The 19,941-nt window shown below is 46.3% G+C and overlaps 2 protein-coding genes across 3 annotated transcripts in view; one reads left to right on the top strand and one right to left on the bottom strand.

The window, feature by feature from the left end:
- CEP85L (centrosomal protein 85 like) overlaps positions 1 to 19,941 on the bottom strand; it is a 1,005,009-nt gene that overhangs the window by 574,344 nt on the left and 410,724 nt on the right. The gene's annotated exons all lie outside the window — the stretch shown is intronic.
- PLN (phospholamban) lies at positions 1,797 to 18,684 on the top strand. The gene is made up of 2 exons (XM_069606620.1): positions 1,797 to 2,041; positions 16,422 to 18,684. The coding sequence occupies exon 2, from the start codon at positions 16,548 to 16,550 to the stop codon at positions 16,704 to 16,706; it is 159 nt and encodes a 52-aa protein (XP_069462721.1). The 5' UTR covers positions 1,797 to 2,041; positions 16,422 to 16,547; the 3' UTR covers positions 16,707 to 18,684.

Raw genomic sequence — 19,941 nt, 5'->3', positions numbered from 1 at the left:
AGCCATTTTATACTCGCATCCAAAAAGTAAGCTGTGCAAATGAGCATGTATGGTTCATGGTTACAAACATTTTAATGTTAGGGTGAGTATTGTGAACCGTGATGTGAGCACCAAGCGATGCATCAGTTATGAATTTAGAGATTCACACATACAAATCCTTTTATCACAGACTTTATTAAATGTGTAGATCTCTGATCACTCTTCTAGTCGCGAAATGCTGTGCGATTTAATGCAAAGCATACATGAATCCTCATTGGTGCCATTTGTCTCCTTCCCACTCTCAGCGAGGTATTTTGAAAGAGTGCAATAAGAGTGTACCAGACTGTCCATCTTTAGAATGATAACCTTCTGTCAGAAAATAATTCATATGGTTAGTCTAGTATTGTCCCTTGCGAAATACAAGTGAGTTGGTACGAACAGAACACCTGCAACACAAGGCCAGGTCATTGAGCCCTCAGACCCCGGTAAGCTTTTCAGCCACAGTGTGCCAGTACAAACAGTTTGAAAATGCATTTAGGCAAGGCCTTCCTAAGAGCAGGTGACAGAAAAAACATTTACTTGGGCAGCAACAGCCGTGTTTCCACATTAGAATTCTTCTGTAAAGTACTTGAATTACAAAGTAATGAACCCAGCTTCATTCATATAGCAATTATTTATTCATATTGAGGAGGCGTTTTGTCACACGACAAGTGTCGTTTGGGAGTGACGTGTGGTGGGGGGTAGGGTGGGTGCATTCTGATGTTTCGCCCTGGGCACTAAGTTGGCTCAAAACTGCCCTGCCCTGCCCATGAGATGCAGAGGTTTTTAACCAAATTTGGAAGCAACAAGGCAGAGCTGAAGGTGCAATGAGCAGTCTTGTCCGACGCAAAGAATAGGACGGACGGGTATGCTGGTCGCACAGAAGATTCTCGGGGACATGGCTACAGTGTGTGGTACTCGCCACATTCCATGAGATGTCCCAAAAGTATGGAGGAAAGGGACAGGACGTAAGAGTATTAATTACTTTTCCCAGGGCTGGGCACGATACACCACCTGACAGAGAAAGGTAGGCACTCCGAAACTACTATGGTTTTTTTGGCCCAATACAAAAACATATCACTATAACATTGTGGCATGCCCCTCTGCAAAGAGATCAACATTATTCGATATGCCTTCATAACGGCTTCGTAAGATGCGGGGCGTCTGCCTCCGTTGCAGATGTAAAATATTATAAGCTTTTAACCCGCCAGCAGAAGCGAATAGCTCACGATGACGTCCCTTCAGCTTGCATATTGAGTTGTGCCCATTCTTTACTGGGCCTTCACAAATTCTTGATTATAAATGTAAGTTGCAATGCATAACTGCTCAAACCAAAACTACTGTCTTTGCCAATTCTCGTTTGAATGAGCCACCACATTTCTGGCGTTTTAAGAACCCCCTGGACCAACAGTGTGTCCGATAACCGAGAGTTTGCATAATACAAGAGTAATGCCATAGAAGGAGGTAGGATGCATAAACGGAGAAGGGAACGGTTTCCAATCCTGGGTTCTGTTTTGCGCGCTGTTGAGAAGCCTGCGCAGTAGCGTGGCCCTGTGTACTAGTAGCGTTAGCAGCAAGTTAGGGGGTTTCCGGTAAACAGCTGGCCGGTGCTTTAAGGGTTCGTTTTCACGCTCTTGTAATGGAGGGAGCGGGTCTGCGCCTTCTCACAGGGCGGCCCAGCGCCTCGGCCGCAGTGCTCCACAGGCAGAGACGAGGAAAGGGCGTGGGAGGGGCCGTGGCATTCGTGCCCGGAAGCCCTGCAGAGGGGTTTCTACATAAGCCCCAGAAAGTAAACCGCTGCAGAGGTCTGCGTTGGGCAGCCAATCACAAGTGTGGAATGCGGCCCTGACATCACGAGCCCTGCCTCTGGAACCTTTGCTTTTCTCCTCCCCTCCGGCTCCCGCCGCGGTTCCCATAAACCCGGTGGCTGTCTTGGAAGTCCTGCAGAGGGGTGCCCAGGCATCGTCGCCACAGGCCGGCGCGCAGGCTTCCCTCCCTCCTCCGCTCGTCGCCTTCGGCCGAGGTAAGGGCTCGCTTTCACAGCAAAAGGCTGAAAGGGGGGTTTTCTAAACCGATGTTTTGACAGGCAGCGAGCGGCTCGAGCGTCAGCAGCTGAGACGGCGCCTTAACGTTACACCTCCATGCTAAACAGGTGTGCCCCCCCCACCCCAACCACCTCTGGCCTCATCAAAAGCAGGAGCCAATGAAGATACATGCGCAGGTGATGCACTCTAGGAAATGCGCAGAGGAAGTTCAAAGGCTGCGCCTCTCTCTTGCAAACATGCATCGCTCAGCTTGTTTGCTAGGCACTGCCATAGAACAGGTATGACCGCAGCATTACACGTTGGGGAAGCACCATCTAATTCGTGTTTACGATTAATCAAGCGTTGGCTATAGCAGCCTTGGTTAAGGCTTATAGACCATGGCTACACATCTTACATTGCAAGCTACAAGGCAGGCATAAAAAGTCACCCACCCCGTCAGAGGGTTGAGGCCCATCGGTACACTATGCCGAACGTACCAGTGGTGAGAGATGGTCATCAGCATGGCATTGCCATCCATACAATGTGACTCCCATGATCATTGCTGATGAGGTCTTGGGCGTGGGCGTATACGCTGCTCTGGGAAGGTGGGGAAATCGTTCATCATCCTACAAGGTTAAGCAGCAGTTGCACCAATGCCTGGCGCTCGGGACCTCCATGGTGGACCACCCTATTGGACATCAAACCGACTCTCATCCCTCCACAATCCCACGGGCAACACTTGCTTGGGGTTCTGAAGTGGAGGGGTCTCATACAGGCACCATAAGACCTGCTTTGCTGAAAAACAAGACCTTACTTTCTATTGCCGGGAACCTTGTTTTTGTTGAGTGTATCGACTCAAAACACATCTAATGTAGCTTTTTTACTTTTGATAGAAATATGAAATGGAGAAGGAAGCTTAGGTCCTCCAGTCTCGACCATAGTGCAGTGAGTTAGTGTACCGTGCGAAGTGGACACAGTAGAATTGATTATTTCCAGAGGGTTGAACTAGAAGTTACAAAAAAAAAATTAAAAAAAGACGGCCAGACCACACAATGGCATCTGGAGACACCTTGAAAAGCAACTTCCACAAAATACCTTTAAAAAAAAAAGACCCGCACCTACCATGTGCACAAGGGCTAGTGCAGACACACACTAATCGACACAGCTGTACATTTTCGTACATACATCCAGACCTTCAGTACAGATTCCGTATGTGATGGCATGTTACACTTACATGACATCCTAACAAATATTTAAATGTCCATCTTTGGGAAACAGGTTCACAGCTAATGATAAATACGTGATTTCTTGTTTCATAAGTGATTATTTCTAAATGCAAACGCTGCCTCTGACCATTTGGGACACAGCGAGGGAAGGAATTGGGCCGGAACAAAACGGAGATGCACGTCAGCAAATATTGTTTTGCAGGAACGACATACCGTGTAGACCAACTGAGAAAGTTGAGGAAACTCTGTGCCCTCCACTGCCGCGAGTCTCAATGTGTGCAACGATATGCAACAACTTTGCAAACCGCATCTGTAAGTTGTCCTTGGGTCACCAGGACAGCTCAAACAATGAAACGGTATAAAGTTGTATGCATGTCGCATGCTTACCACACATTTTATTGTCAGGGCGACTATTCTGACAGATAAAATTAGCTCCATACACAGTGTGCATTGCATGTTCAGAAGGAATACACATTTGAATTATTATCACAGACAGGTTTAATAAATTGGTGGTCATTCTTATGTTCCCGAAATGCACTTTGTTTTTATGCAAAGCAGCCAGCATCCTAAATTCTGGCAACCCACATTATTCAACACCTAGCTCTGCCCCTCAGTCCGCACACCACTGCAGATGTGTCAGTGAAAGCCATGTACCCGAGTAGAGAGGAGGGCACCCTGCCCAGGGGATCCCTTCATGGCTTGGAGCTGGAGTGGCTTCGTGTCTGGCAGACAACACCACCATAGTTCTAAAACTGAGCTTGCAAAGGACACGATTCTCACCAGGAGAGAAGGGCGCTGCACCCTGCACGAGAGTTCTGGGCGGGTCGCTGCGGATCAGTAAACATGTGCTGTACTCCCAGATCAAACGATCTTCATATGTCCTAAAGTGAAGGCCATGCAGTACCCCAGCCCGAGAGCCCACAGGGTCAGCTCACCAAATCCCTAACTCTGCACAAGAAGAGCCGAGATCAAAAATAATACTCCCTACAAAGATGCGGTTCGTCCAAGCAGAACACAAGGGAGATGGTACTGGTATAGCATGCTTTTACTATACGCCTCACAAAAGTCTTCTCTTTTGTCCTGCAGCCCGTTTCCAGGTTGGCTAATATTTACTCTGCTAATAAAAATGTGCACTCAGCACTACCCACTGGCTGGTAAGAAACAGTGCCTGCTATTCAAGAAGGCGTACCAAACTTCTAAATACGAAGGAAGCCTTCAGGGTTCCACCAGGTGGAATATCACCCCTTTACAATAGACGCTCTAGCTACAGGCCCTATCCCTACTCCATTTTTAGTTCTAGCTATTAGAAAACGTTCGCTTCGGGACTGATCTTACTCCACTTTTTAGTTTTGCCCATCAGGTTGCGCTTAAGCAAACCTATAAGACCAAACGATTGCATTGGCGTACAGCTAGGATGAAGATGACATCTGAGGAGACCACACAGTTTGTGGGTGGTTTTTGTTTTTTTACCCACCCATTGACTGCCCATGACCAAGCTAATACCCATGACCATTCCTATCCTCTACTGGCCCCTCCCCGCCCAAAACACATTTTCCTGAAATCTCCTTAAACTAGCAGTATCAAGTAGTAACATCAAACCTAGGCCCAGTAGTGTTATTTCTATGTTTTATTTTATTTGAATTCTTTCCCAGCGCTGGCCCTACCTAGAGAGTCTTAGAAGCAGTGTCCCAAGAGTTAATGGCTTAATTGCAGCTGTAAATGGCTACTGGAGTAATGAAAATATCTTATCCAAGTGTGCCTTCAGCCACTCTATATTGGTTGCCTGCAACTGAAGTCCTGTTATAAAGAAGCATTGACAAAGCGATGAGGCGTGGCTTGGGTATTAGATAGTCATTTGCCAGGGACTGCAATCATATTCAGTTCATCCCACAATTTTTCTGCTGTTGCCATCTTACAGCAACATTATGGCAAGTGCCTATACCAATGCGTACACAAATGCCACAATGATTGTCTTTGCCAAAGCTCGTTAACTGTGCGAGCTGGGTGAGCTCGTACAGATGAGCAACTGTGTTGAACACGCAGCTCTTTTTCACATTTGGAATTGTACTACTCAACATCACTAATAAGTTTATTGTGTAACTTCATAAAATCCGCATATTAAAAATCAACAAAAAAATATCGCTACTCTAAAATATATTTTGCTGAAAAAGTAAACTCCAACAAAAAAAACACAAGATATAAAGGGTCTCTCTAAATTGTTTATGTACACGGTAATTTAGACGAATTTTCTAGAGTTATGCCCCACTTTCTCAAAAGGAGAACCTGCCAGATCACGACATGAGTAAGTACTAATCTATATGTCTTATTGACTTCGGAAGACCCTGTCTGGTGGAGTGTAATACATAGTTCTTGCTACTTCCAAGCCTGTGCTACGGTGAGACCTAGGCTGCCGCAAATACCACAACGGGGTCGTTAGACGAGTAGACGAGAGGAGGATTACAACTGTCCAAATCAACCATCCTGCCGTTCTCCTCTTTATAGGTAGCTCTAACCATGTCTTCTTTAATCTTTTGAACGAACTAAAATAAAGTCAATTACTGCCACTTAAGCCCCTCAGCTACAAATGCAACAACAGGAATCAATTGACCTCCGCTTCGAAGCTTCCCACCTTTTCACCACAAAACAGGCTTTCAAAGGAAAAGAGGAAAAACAGGCCAATGCATTTCAAAAGTACCAATAGTAAAACATAATTCGAGCCGAAGATGGTCATGGCCAAGATTCTGCAAAGCGTTAGGGCAGCAGCTCATCATTCACCTTCGCGTCTTGCACACCCAGCTCCAGCGCGTGGAGCTTTGCTGACGTTCAAACTGAGACTGGACGAAGAACAAGAGCTACTCCATCCGGACAGCAGTGTGGCTCCGATGAGATGGGTTCAGAGTCGAGTATCCCTAATACGACCAACAACCTGCAGTTGTAAGATGGTCTCATCTCTGGCGAGAGGCGCCCTGTGCCTCGCATGTGAATGCTGAAGAGAATGGTGCAGAACGGCAATGGGGAAATCTGAGACCAGAGGTTAAGAACTAAGAAAGCGACTGCAGATGAGGGCCGGACGACGGGCGGGCTCCATGGACTTCGTGGCTGGGAGGGGTCAGAGGACATGCATGTGTGGCACCTGGGAATCATAGAATCGGGAGGCGGCCAAAAGCAAAATGGGCACATCCGAGGAACAGCGGATCTGCTCGCACCTATGGATGAAAACAGGCAAAGAGATCAAATTAAATGCAAAACAGATACGGCCCTGGAAGAATTGGGAGATCATAGCCAACAGAACGAATAAGGTTAAATAGAGTTCTTCACTCTACCCAGCAGATGGAGTGCCAGGAGGGAGGAAGGAGGCTATGTATGCGATAGAGACCATGGAGTGGGCCTATCCGAAGGGGCGTCACATCATGTATTCCCTGGATTGCAATGGAGGTCCGAAAGACACTTCAGGCAAAGAATCTAAATAAAGAACAGTTGGCTGGGGTTAACCTCAAGGAGTTCCTCAGAGGCAGAAGACTGACACATTGGGAAGGAACATGTCCGCCATGGAAGGATCCTGCGAAGATGTCATGGAAGTTCATACAGTCTTCCGAGATTTCAGGAGTGCACTGCTCAAACTGTCTCCCAACTGAAGAAAGAAACGAAGGCCCTGAAAAATAAGGCATGTGCATGAAACGACTCCATAGAAGCAAGGAAAGGCGAATTCTGGACACTGATTTGGTGGAGTACATTGCAGCAGCCACTGAAGTGAAGAGAGCCTTTCAGATACGAACCAGGACCAATTGGAGCCAATGGGTGTGGTAATACCCTGACAATCCATGAACATCCAATGATGAGGAATACAGTATTATCGACAGCAGCAAATAAGCAGCAAGTGGGTAGAGGATGCAGTTTCCCCGACAAACAGAGGTGGGGAATACTGGAGGACCGGCCAGTATTATATTTAGGGATAGAGGCAATGGTGTTTACCAAATGGACCACCTGGAGCTTAACCAGGTGCAAGAACCCTTGTATTGAAGCAAGCCGATTGGGTGTTATCCTTCATGAAGGATGAGAAGGATCCTGCCATGAGACAACTTTAAGTACATGTAAGCTGCAGTAGCCATGTGACAAACCGCAGTAGCAGTTGGTGCTATTATTGTTTGGTTTTTGTGTTGATGATTGGTGGTGTCAGCATGTGCCTTGTGTATGTGAGGATCACCTATATGGGACTTCCTTGCTGGACTTTTATGGGATATGGTATTAGCCAGAGCTGCCTACTGCATATTGTGCTATTTTAAAGGAGGGCTGTGAAGGATGTAGGCCTTTCCCTCCCTTTTCCTGTTCCTCTGTCCCCTTCCACACCCACAATTCCCCCATCTTCCACGGCCTGCCCCCTGGTGGACCAATAGTGGATCTCTTACACATTTTTTTTTTATCTGGAGAAAGGGAAAATGTGAACTTCATTGGTGGAGGTTGGCACGGGTAGCTTACATGTTGGGAGAAGGTTAGGACAAAAAATTAAATAGAAACTGTCTACACAGACAATAGTAAAGGGTCGCAGATAGCAGGCACAGCCATACGGTCACATTAACAGAACTTTGAAGACGCACAAAATTGAATTTGATAACAGACTTGTCGAACTATTGCAGAGACGGTCCTGAATTGATTTGAGAAGCCTGTGGTCCAAAGATGAGAAAAGGCAGGAGTTCAGCAGAAATTCGTCTTATTTGATTAAGATTGTGTATAGCGCATGTAGATTCATGCACATTTAGAATGGTGGGACATACACAAACCATATGCTCAGCAAAAGATGAGAAATTGATAGAATGAAATGTAATCAAGTTTGTGCTACAAGAAAATCACAGGCAGGTGACAATTTATTTTTATTTATTGGTCATTTGTATGGCGCCTACACAAAATTGTTTCCAGTTGCAACGAGACAAAAAGTGTGGCGGGTGGAGGGGGACATAGGAGAAAACAAAAAACAGTAATGATCATACTAGGCGTTATGACATTCTTGCTGTGCAAGTGTAAAGACAAAAATGCAGGGGACGGTATAAGGGTACATAGGCGGAAAGTGGGGGATGGGTAGAAGTGCAGGAGTGGGGGCCCAGAGGGGGATGAGCAAGTGCTAAGAGGAGCCACTGAGGGCAAAGTGCCTGGGGTAGTGGGGAAGGGAAACACATGCGATGGACAGGGGGGAGACCCGATCCGGGCTGGTCCAGGAGGGTGCCCATGGGCACGTGTGGAAGGGGAGTGCTGGGGGAGACTGGCAAGTGGTCACCTGGCCCCAGTAAGACTCAGAAGGGACCAGGCACGAGTCGCAGAGGGACATTAGCAAGTGAGGGGGAGATGGAAGGAGTAGGAGAAAAGGAAAGTCGAGACGTTTCCGGATTTTGAAATGATCCGGCTCAAGTGAGTGGGTCAGCGAGGTCATTCCAGAGGGAGGCTGCTGCCGAGGAAATATATCTACCTCCCACTCTCTACTTGGAGAAACATCTGACCTGCAGAGAGTTGGACTTAGAGGACTGAAGAGCTCTAGCAGGGAGGTACATAGGGAGAGAAAGCTGGATCTAGAGAGGTCCCAGGCCCCAGAAAGCCTTGTGGATGATGCAGAGGGTCTTGAATTTGATCCTTGCAGTCAACGGGAGCCAGTGGAGAGATTTTAGGGCTGGAGAGATGTGTGCCCTGGGCTTGAGGCCAAGGATAATTCTTGCAGCCCTATTCTGGATTAGTTGAAGGGGGCGAAGGGAGACGGAGGCAGATTGAGGAAGAGGCTGTTTTAGTAATGCAGCCTAGAAAGCACCAGAGCTCTGGAGACATTGAGCTTCTGTGGGGAAGGTGAGAAAAAGAAGAATGCCTCTGAGGAGGTGGAGCTGAAAGTTGGACTTCTTGGCAAGGTCTGTGATTTGCAGAGAGAAGGAGAGTGAGGAGTCAAAGATGACCACAAGAGAGTAAGGGGAAAGCAGGGAGGAGGCAACCCAATGAGAAGGATCTCTGTCTTACTAGCAGTTAGGGAAAGATCATTAGCGGAGCACCATGCCTAGAAAGCAGTCATGCAGTGAGGCAGGAGAGGAGGTAGAGGAAGACAGCTTAAAGGAGAGCTGTGTGTCATCAGCATAGCAATGGAAGTGAGAAGAGAAGGTGGAAATCAAGTGGGCCATAGGGGCAAGGTAGATGTTGAAGAGCCATGGCTATAGGATAGAGTCCTGAGGGACGCCACAGGTAGAGAATGAGGTGGTGGAGAGAAAAGGGCCAAATTGTACTTGGGAGGGTCAATATGAAAGGAAAGAGGTCAGCCACGCCAGGGCACGGTTCGTGATGCCTAGGCCATCATGGAGATGATTTATGAGGATGGCATGATTGACGGTATCAAAGGCAGAAGGAGGATCAGGACAGAGGGGGAGTTTGAGTCCAGGTTTGAGAGCAGGTCTTCACGGGTGTTCAGGGGAGCAGTTTCGTGCCTCTGGATGCTCTGAAGCCAAACTGGTGGTTGTGGAGGCAGCCAGCCGATTCGGTGCAGCGGGTCAGTTGGGGGGATGACCAGCTTCTCCATGAGTTTGCCCAAGAAAGGGGTGATAGAGATAGGGTGATAGTTAGCCGGGCATGAAGGGTCTACAGATGGCTTTTTCAGGAGAGGGTGCACAAGAGTGCTTGAGGGAACGAGCCAGTGGCGAAGGAAAGAATGCAGAGGGCAGCCAAGGAGGGGGCAAGAGAGGAGATGTGTCCTCGATAGTTCTGGAGGAGCAGGGGGGACACCTGTTTGGAGGAGACTTTAATAGAGCAGACTACTCTATTGACCTCATCCGGTGCAATGGGAGAGAAGGACAGTGTGGTGTGTAGGGAGGGGGGGGGGGGCAAGGGAGGCAAGAGAGTAGGGGGCGGGGGAGGAGGGTAGACTTTGACAGTGAGGACAAGATGTTCTCAGTTTTGGTGGAGAAGTGGGTGGCCAGTGCAGTGCGGAGGGCCTGGGAGGGAAGAGGAGAGGAGGAGACTGCAGTAGGATTGTCAAGTTCCTTGCAGATTTTGAAAAGTTCAGCCATGTTGTTGGGGGCCCTAGCGATGTGGGCTTGGACACGAGCCCTCTTCTTGGAACGGATGATGAGACAATTTTGCCTTTGGAGCAGGCGACAGGCCAGTTTGTCAGAATATACTTGAGGCCTGCTACTTCCGCTCAGCAGCTTTTCACGTGCGTTTCTGAGCTGACAAGTCAGTCAAACCAAGAGTTGCATTTGGAGGCAGGCTTCATGAGGATCCTCATGGCAGGGGCAAGGATGTCCAGAGTGTTGGAGATGTAGAGATGGCGGTTAACAAGTGCAAAAGTAGAGTCAGAGGTAGGGGAAGGGGAGGGCTGAAGGTGGCGGCAAATGCAGCGACTGACACGCGCTTCATTGGTCGAATGACGGCGAAGGAGACTGGCAGTCCAGGTAGAGCCGTTGCAGGGGGGCCAGGGAGCTCAAGGTGGGAAGAGGGGAGAGAGTGGTCAGACCAGGAGAGAGCAGTTAGAGGGTTGGAGATAGGGATGTCTGTTGAGATGAGAGCATGCAAAGTGTGGCCGGTAGAGTTGGGTTGGGCCAGAGGGAAAGAGTCACAGAGGTCACAGAAGAGTGCAGTGGCCGACAATAGTATGTTGATGTTTTTACACAAGAACAATTAAACATTAAAGTGCACGGTTTACATCCAAACTCGGACACGACAAAGAGGATGCATATCAGCGTAAGAATTAAAATGTATGCTAGTAAAGAGCACCCAGACTGGGGAAAGCCATTTCGTCGGAACGAGGAGGGAGAATTCAGTAGCTGGATCTATATTGCAAAGCTGGGTCCCAATTCAATGCTAGGGCAGGGTTTCTTTTCCATCCAGGACAATGCGCAGGTGAACAGGACAGTCATTTGGTGGGGTTTTTGCAAGGGGTCTGCTGAAGCTCATCTCTCTGGGATGTTTATGCACTTGGCAGAAAAGCCTACAGCTGTAATGCTCACCTTCCTTGATTGAGGGGGGGGCTGGTCTGGCACCGCCTAATATATGTTTGCTGGGTGGAGGTGGGGTCAAAGCGTCAGGGAGTAAAAGCCTCTCTGTAATCGCATGGTAGATTACTAACTGCCTGTCAAATATGACACACTAGATGAGCAAGCTTCTAAGTGTGGAGGAGGGACAGCGGTTCTCAGGGGAGCAAGTCTGAAGTATTACTGAACGGTCAATTCTTATTCCTCGCGGCCCCAGAAGAAAAAAGATAAAGTTCCCTTCAAACGACACCCACATGGATGCTGTATTTATAATATCTCTCAGACATAAGTGAAGTGAGGAGACCACTGGAGCGAAAAACCTTTTCTGCACAATATGCATAAAAAACACAGAGGTCCATGCTGTTATGTTTCCCACACAGCTACAGCTTCTTCTGGAGCTTTATCAAGCTGATGCAATCACTTCGATCCTCCGTTCTAGTACTAAGTCTTAATTGCAGACGTACCATGAGTAGTACTTTATTGCAGAAATACACAGGCATTCAACACACTTAGCAGTCTTACACACTATGCCTATAGATTGAAGCGGCCCCTCAACGATAAGGCCCATCAAGGCCAAAATGTGTCTGGGGATGCTTATTTTGCCATGCAGAGGGGACGTGGCCTAGCAGTTTGGGGTGAACTGATCTTAGCGGCAAGGTCAAGAAATGTTTGCATATGCTTTGACCATTTATCTAAAGACACAGACAGGCTAAAAAAACAACAGCATGTAAGTCTATCCAGACAAATTCCTGTTGGGGACGGTCAGATGTAAGCTTTCGACACGTCACACTTTGGTGTTCATAGCTTCCATCTACCCATCTCAGAGAAGAGGGTTGCGGCACTGCTCAGCAGTGGCTGTACTTTCTGTAGAAGATCCTTTGGAAGATCTACAGATACCATTGTATGGAACAATGCTTTAGTTCCTAGACAAACTAGTGTGTGCACTCTTCAGATACATGGCCTTTCCCATGCATAGGAAATCTCCTCAAAGAGAAGCCAGAGATAAGCATTGGCCTCATTGCATCATAGGATTTCCACACTTGTAACGACCTGTGCCCAAGTAAATATACAATTAATGTATAGATCACAGGATATCGGCTTTTATTTTCTTTGACATTTAGCTGATCAGAAGATTCAGGGTTTTCAAACTGTTCACATCTTGTTCGAGGTCATCCCCACTTATAGATTTCCTAAGCAAATGAGCAAGTGCACTGGTAGAGTGCATGTTCTCAAGTACTACATCAAGTCGGGTAAATCCTGCCCCTCTGGCCTGCAGGAACTCTCAAAGAGGGCAGAAATACAGACTGACGAGAAGAGTGACAACAGAGATAGATCATCCGCTTATGCTCAGCGAAAGGTTAATGGGGTAGAAAAGTAAGGGCAAGTAAGGTTTTATTTGTTCAATTAGCCAAGGATGATCAGAGACCATCCATTTTCAAAGTAAATCCCCCAAATTAGCAGAAATAACTTCATAAAATGTAAACCAAGGAAATAAAAAGTGGGAATGTATACCTTAGATAGGAGGATAAATAATACAGTCTGCCGGGGCAGACTGAATGCAAATCTGAAACCTGGAAATACGTGGGTGACATCAGTGTCCCGAGTCATCTAGATACACCACGAAGCAGTTTGAACATTTATCAAATGGATAAAAAAAACTCACCACACAGCAGATTTTACACTCCACAAACAATAGCAGATCACTTAGCCTTTACTGAATTACAAAGAGACAGCTTATAATACTTGTTCTTTGTTTGCAAACCCCGACAGCCACTGTGAAGCGCTTGATAAACCAAAGCATTCAACCATTGGCAGCAACAACAAAAATATACCAACCATGCCACCTACTAACACTGAACACAGTTTCTAAAAAGGGTAACCCCCATCCAAACTGGATCCATGTAGAGAAAATGTAAATAACATGCATAACAATACCAGTTATGCATAGCGTTTAGGCAAGGGACGAAATAGACAGTTCAAAGCATGATCGTATAATGGTATCCCAAATGACATACAAATGGATACACTTAAACCCGAATTCTGTACGAATTGGAGTTTTAGACGAAGGATACCTTTGCTCACACTGGGTTTGCTTCATGCACATGTGCTGAAGGGATGTAAACTGCCATTACTCTTCTTATTCAGAAAACTCACAATGCCCTCTTATCTGCATTTTCACTGCTGCATTGTACCCCACTTTTTGTTTGCATTTGATCATTTTGATTTGCCAGAGGGTCGCAAATATGCCAGGTTACAGGCGTTTGGCCTTATATCGGACTCGAAACACTGCGAATGTTGCTCTCATGTTGGTATCAGGCTTTCAGTTTTGTACACTCTAATTTCATGCCAAAACACACACCTGGAGCAAGTGTACACTAGTACTACTCGATGGAGTTTTGTTGCAGAAACTAATGTTTTAAAATCAATGAAAAGTGAAAGCACCCACAGTTAATGTGATCCCATTCTGGGGATATCGGTCATCTCAACTGTGATTTATGTGCACCCATAAAATTAGGATATTCTGTGAATGAGCATTAGTGTGTCCCTCAAGCTCATGTGCAGGCAACCACCTAGACAGTAGTGGTTAAGCTGCCCCCCCTTCCCCAACCACAGTGCACATGCACCTCAAAATAAAAACACAAAATATTTGTAGTCTACTGCCCACCCCATTCCTCAGTATGGTTCAGTTGTGTTCCAGTGACCCCAGCCGCCCACTGCCATTAGGTTACAGCAGTGAGCTTTCCGGGGCTGGATTGCTTCTCAGCAACTTCGTCTCCTTCGGTTAGCATCACTTCGGTTCCAGAGATCTGGTCTTGGTAGGACGTTTCTCAGGTTGATTGATTTTCCTCACAATGAAAACTATACATTCAGCCAAACGATCACCATCACTCACCCGTATGTTTTTAGTTTCCGTACATGCGAGTTAAGTCTGTACGTGTGTCTGCCAGACGTTTCCCTCTCTTTCCCTTCCCCACTCTCTTGGGCACAGTTTCCTTTGCAACCTACAGAACACAGTGTGGATGTCACCCTGGCTGGGGTCACATTTCACCTCTACAGCGACAAGGCTCAGCTCTTTAAGAACATGTTGGTGATGTGCGCAGTATAAACAAATAACATATCATGTTTTCTTGATAACACGCCTCCCGCTAGCATTTTCTATTGTGCTCACCCAACCTTTTAGCCACCAACAAAGAGGGTGTGAAGAGAAAGGTCCATAAAAGTAAAACTCATTCACACTTCACACTGTCTGTCCTCCCCCATAGTTGCTAGGCACATTCATAAAGGGTCCAGCTTCTGATCATCTCTACACATCACAGTACTCAATCGCCCATCGAAAAAGTTGTAATGGAAGCTTCTAGAAGGTACCAGAAACAAATACCCACCAGCTCACATGACACAATGACTGGCATGCACACTGCTAAATACTTTGGGGGCTGAGCTAGTGGATGTCTACTGTCCCATTTCTTCAGAAGCGCAGGGATTATTGGTTCCCTCAACATATACGGTATGTGTAATAACTTTTAGTAAAAAAACAACTGGTTAAAACATGATGTGTACAGCACCGAGAAGTCTCCTCGCAGCGGGATACTAATTTACTCAGCCTTGTGGTGTGGTGCTAGGATCCTCATCCACGTTTCACCATCAGGCTGATATCAAGAACTACATTACTCTGGGACAATGCAATAGCTATTATCAAACCCCTTGAAATCAAAGCATGCTAAATGATTCAGTATTAATATGTTGAAAACATTCATGGTATGATCTTTGCTCGATTTAGGGAAAGCCAACTAAGCTCACTACTTCCCAAGAGACCACAGATTTGCACGCAAAAAAAAAAAAAGATGGAGTAAAGTACGTGATGGAAATAAGTTTGGTCAAAATGCTCTTGCTTGGAAGATGATAGCACATAAGAGGCAGGCAACATGAGATGGGGTCGCTCCTTTGGTCCAATAGAAAGGAAGGCTTGGGCTGGTTTCAGGCAGACGAGGCGACTGTTCATGGCGGCAGGGATTTCGGATTTATGTACGAGTTGCGCATCCCATATTTCTCCCAACTGAGACCCTGCCAGGGAAGCTGCGCCATGTGATTCCCAGGTTCTGGTCACTTTGCAATTGTGCAAAACGGTGTGGAATCATAAAGAAGCAGATCACACAGGATCCCACTGGCTTAACTTGCCCTCTTCTTCCTCCTCGCCCACTTAAAAGCAACTCTCCCACAATATACTTCCTTTATCCCAATTTCACGGATTGATTTCTCACACAATCTATATGAGGAACAATGAGTAGGCAAGACCGAGTACTACCTAAACTGCTAACTTATCTGTGCATTAAATAAACTCAGCCATGTAGCCCACCAGTAGTCTTATTTGCACACAATCGCCTTCAACTTGAGCACTCATAAAAATAGCACAAGGCGTTTTGCATCATATGCCTAATCAGAATCTCACTCAACCAATACACGCAAGTCACCCACCCACTTTTTCACCCAACCCAAGAGTCCCTCGCCCCTTTAGCAGTGTTTGGAGTGAGCGGGAGCGGTGCTCCAGTACTTGTATATTTTACTGTTCCTATACTTTTATTTTCAAAAGAAATGGTTTAGTTTTAAAATACAAGTGTAGGAAGAAGTTGAAACTTGCAGTTCAGTGCACTGAGCAGCAGGTGTGTTTGTTTGAGGGGTTGGATTGTGCGCTGGAGGCCTATGGGGACTGGGGGTAGACCAGCAGGGAACATAGTTCAACTACTTCTTTTTGTACACTTCGACCACTGCCCTTTAGTCACCTTGCCCTAATCACTTACTCACTCAATCCCTTTCTAATGACCAACCCATTCAAAAGCTTTTCCGCATCCAGTCCCTCTAACACTGAATACTTGGTTAATACCAAACAACGTATGCATTCCCATGTTAAAGTCTTGCCACCATTTCTATCTGCTGTTAATTGCTCTCTTGCATGTCCACGGTTTTAAAGTCCAGTTAAAAATGGAAAGCGCTTCCATTTAAAAGTGATAGCAGCGCGCTTGAAGCACTGAAACGAAATCATCGCAGGGAAGCCTTTTTGTGAACCAATGGCAGCCTCCTGGCTGCACTGGGCCTCGAATGCACTCTGCGTTGCTTAACACACTTTACCTGTATGATTCTAACTATTCACTCTCCTGCTTTCTCAGCTTCACAAAGACTCACTAACAAGAGAGAAGAGAGGGGTCCTTTGCACTGCTCCTGAAAACGCTCCTGTGTTTCTGTTCGCACCTCTGCTATAACCTGCCGCCTACGCCCTCCACCTTCCTGTAGCCATGGAGAAGGTGCAGAACATAACCCGCTCTGCAATAAGGAGAGCCTCGACCATTGAGGTCAACCCACAAGCACGCCAAAACCTGCAGGACCTGTTTATCAATTTCGCGCTCATCTTAATCTGCCTCCTGCTCATCTGCATCCTCGTGATGCTCCTCTGAAGCTCCCCACTGCCCAGAGTGCGGGCGACGCCCCTGCTGCTGCTGACTCACAAATACGTGCACGCCCAGATGCGTGGAGGCTCGTGAAAGAGGGTTCCGTGCTTGGGAAGAAGCCGCCTGTTGATAGAAGCTGCTGTGACATTGCGATGGACACTCATGAACTATGCAGCTCTCGTGTGACATGGTCTGTCTGTTCTTGTGTTCTTTCCCTGAAATGTCACTGCTCCCTGTCGCTGTTTCTTTGATTATTTTTGGTATAACTTGTTCTTGTGCTTTGAGATTTGGAGCGCAGCCTTTCTAATGTTGCGAGCAACCGTGCTTTATATTTTAACATTTAAAGTGTGAAATTACTTGAGAACATGCAACGCAAATACCAAAACAATGGCAACACGCTCTGCCCTAGAGCAAACATGCGACCCTTGCTGGCGATCATAAAGAAATGCTCCAACGAACATACTGTCACGCTTGTAAAGCGCCTCCAATAGCTCACAGATAAGCAAGACAATGATTCTTCAATGGTGTACACTGCGAGTACTCGTGTTGGTGCATAGAAATGCACTTCAATTTTAGGACCGTTCACACGCTTACCGCTAGAGGGCGTCACTCAATCATCACAAAATGTCTCTAGCCGGATGAGGAGATTTTTTTGTCCGAGGTAAACATATAGAAACTGTAGATGCAGAATCGGTATTACACATTACAAAGCCCGAGACACTAATTTTAGAACAGCACTGCCATCTCGTGGGAAAGCACTAAAATGCAAACAAGAATCCCACGACGATCCATCCATCTGCCTCTAGCGAACAACAGACGAAAACTAATAAGTATCTAGTGTCCGCCTGCGTAACACATCAATATAGAGGCGGGAGCTGTCTGAAGTTTCCACTGGGTTATCTAAAAATGTGCCCCGTTATTTGGCCCAATCTATGGGCCTAACGCTGACGGACCATTTTGCAAAACAAGTAACCAGTCAATATTTCTGCTCAGGCTTAAAACTAAAGCTTCACTAAACGTAAATCACCAAAAGCAGCACAATAAAAAAAGCAATATACATTACAACTAAAAACACAAGCATGATCACGCGAACCAATTCGCCATGCACTAGCGTTCCGCCTCCACTTTCAGAAGCAGAACCCAGTTTTGAAACCGAGTCCATGAGGGTGTTTTTTATTTAAGTATTATACAGAGCATTAAGTAAACACATATTCCGTGCATGTCATGTGTGCAGGCGGCCCTGGAAGCACGCCACGAGATGTAAGCTCACGGGAACGAACGTTAGGAAAGTGTGAGACGATGAACGGAAATAACTGCCGCCGGACGTCCAAGGGAGTCTCGCTGCCTGCGCCAGCCTCCCCACATAGCACGCTTCCAAATAGGAGGGTTCCAGGAGACCGCGGCCAGCATACACAGGGCGGGTCCGTTCCAGCAGAGAGACCGCGGTGGTGCTCCGAGGCCCGCTCAATGCTCCCTGGCTTGTGGACACTGCATGTGTCGGATGATGTGCACTCCCACCCCCGCCCCAAACCCAAAGTGGAACGCGTGTTGCATGTGGAGGGATGTTTTTGCCGCATTAAAGAGCGGACGTTAGACGCATTTTGCGGTACACCTGGCACTGAAATATCCTGAAATTTGCAAAGACGTGCACACAAGGAAATATCTATTTTGCATAGGGCCTAGGCCTGAAAGTCGTGGTTTACTAACGTTAACAGGTGGGCCACTGAACCTCAAAGGGCCTCTGCTGCTGCTCGTCTCCCGCCCTGATGGGCGCCAACCTTCTATTTCTCACCATTGGCCATAGAGCAACCCTCCGATAACCAAGGTATAGAGCTGTACATGACGTTGCCAGGGTTGCCTTTTGCAGATATCTTACTACACGTGCACAGAATGTAGCCGAGTCGAGGGCCTTGAAACACTATATATTGGAATGCATGAAAAAGAACGTCAATAATCCAAATTAAAGAACTTGAAAAAACTAAAACGTGGCCTGGCTGTTTCCTGCTTGTGAATGTTTTTGATATGTTTATAAGAGCAGAATTTCGAACGAGCATATATTCTCATTAAACAGAATGAATACGGTACAAAAAAAAAAAAGAATGTGTTGCGTGGAACTCACACTACAAACAAAAACACTGCCAAAAGAGGCTGGTCAAACACATGAACTGGGGCCTGCTTTAAGCAGTGCACTGAATTCTGGACGGGTTTACTATATATATATATATATATATATATATATATATATATATATATACACTTTGTTTCATTTTAAAAGTAATAATACATTACATATGAAGTGAATATATTACAGTGATAAAAAAGAGAAAAAAACTCGGTACATTATCCATACAAGTCATGTATTAAATGCCAGACATATCACCCATATAAATCATTAAAAACATTCCATATTTTCCCATAGTCAACAATTTCCTTTTCTCTGAAAGGAGATTTTTTATTTTTATTTTGCAGGTAACAATCATACTGTTTAACCAGTCCTCATGAGAAGGTTTTGTAGAATGTTTCCACAATCGTAATTTGTTTTTTTTGCAACTATTAGCTGTATAACTGGTTTACTTAACCCCCTTTCTTCAAATTAGGGAAGGCCGAAAAGTGCACTAGCCTTCGGGAAATGTATATTCATGTTGGCCTATAAGAAAGTGGAGAGGTTATCGCCCTGACATTCTAGAATCATTTTCTGGAAAAATATGACTCAAAGTTCCCCCGGGTACAAGTGGGCTCTCCCTCTCAGACTGGCTATATATCATGACTTTTCACTTAAGCAGACTGTCGGCCTCGTGTCATGGATAATCAGGGGCAACACGCTGGTCTTGTAAACAAGAATACACTGAGCAGCACTGGTGCGCTACCCAGTCCCGGAACTTCGCTTGCTTAGAGACTGGAGTCCCGCATGAAGTGCAATCTAAGAAACTGATTCATTTATTTAGCGTTAGTTGCAGCATTAATAGTGGAACAGGCACTGCCGTACACAGCTTTGTTGGGGGACCAAGATGGTAGGATGGGACAGCGATCACTGGGGTCTGCTTAAAAATATAAGGGCCCTGTATTAAAAATACTAAAGCCAGGGTCAGCTCAACCCGGGTGGGGGGGTGGGGTCAAAAATAAAACAAAGACTTTCCACGATCTAAACAAGGTTGCACATGGGCCCCAATGCTTTTTAATATCTATATGGTGGAGCTGCCTACGGCACTATCACAAGCACGTGCCTTTCCCTTAAGTTAGG

Source organism: Ambystoma mexicanum, chromosome 4p, assembly GCF_040938575.1.
Source record: "Ambystoma mexicanum isolate Mex_15411 chromosome 4p, UKY_AmexF1_1, whole genome shotgun sequence".
NCBI lineage: Eukaryota > Metazoa > Chordata > Amphibia > Caudata > Ambystomatidae > Ambystoma > Ambystoma mexicanum.
The sequence above is the reverse complement of the archived record's forward strand: the minus strand, read 5'-3'. Positions and strand labels throughout refer to the sequence as shown.

Excerpts from the sequence above, each read along its gene's own strand:
- PLN (XM_069606620.1), top strand. The coding sequence starts at position 16,548 with ATGGAGAAGGTGCAGAACATAACCCGCTCTGCAATAAGGAGAGCCTCG.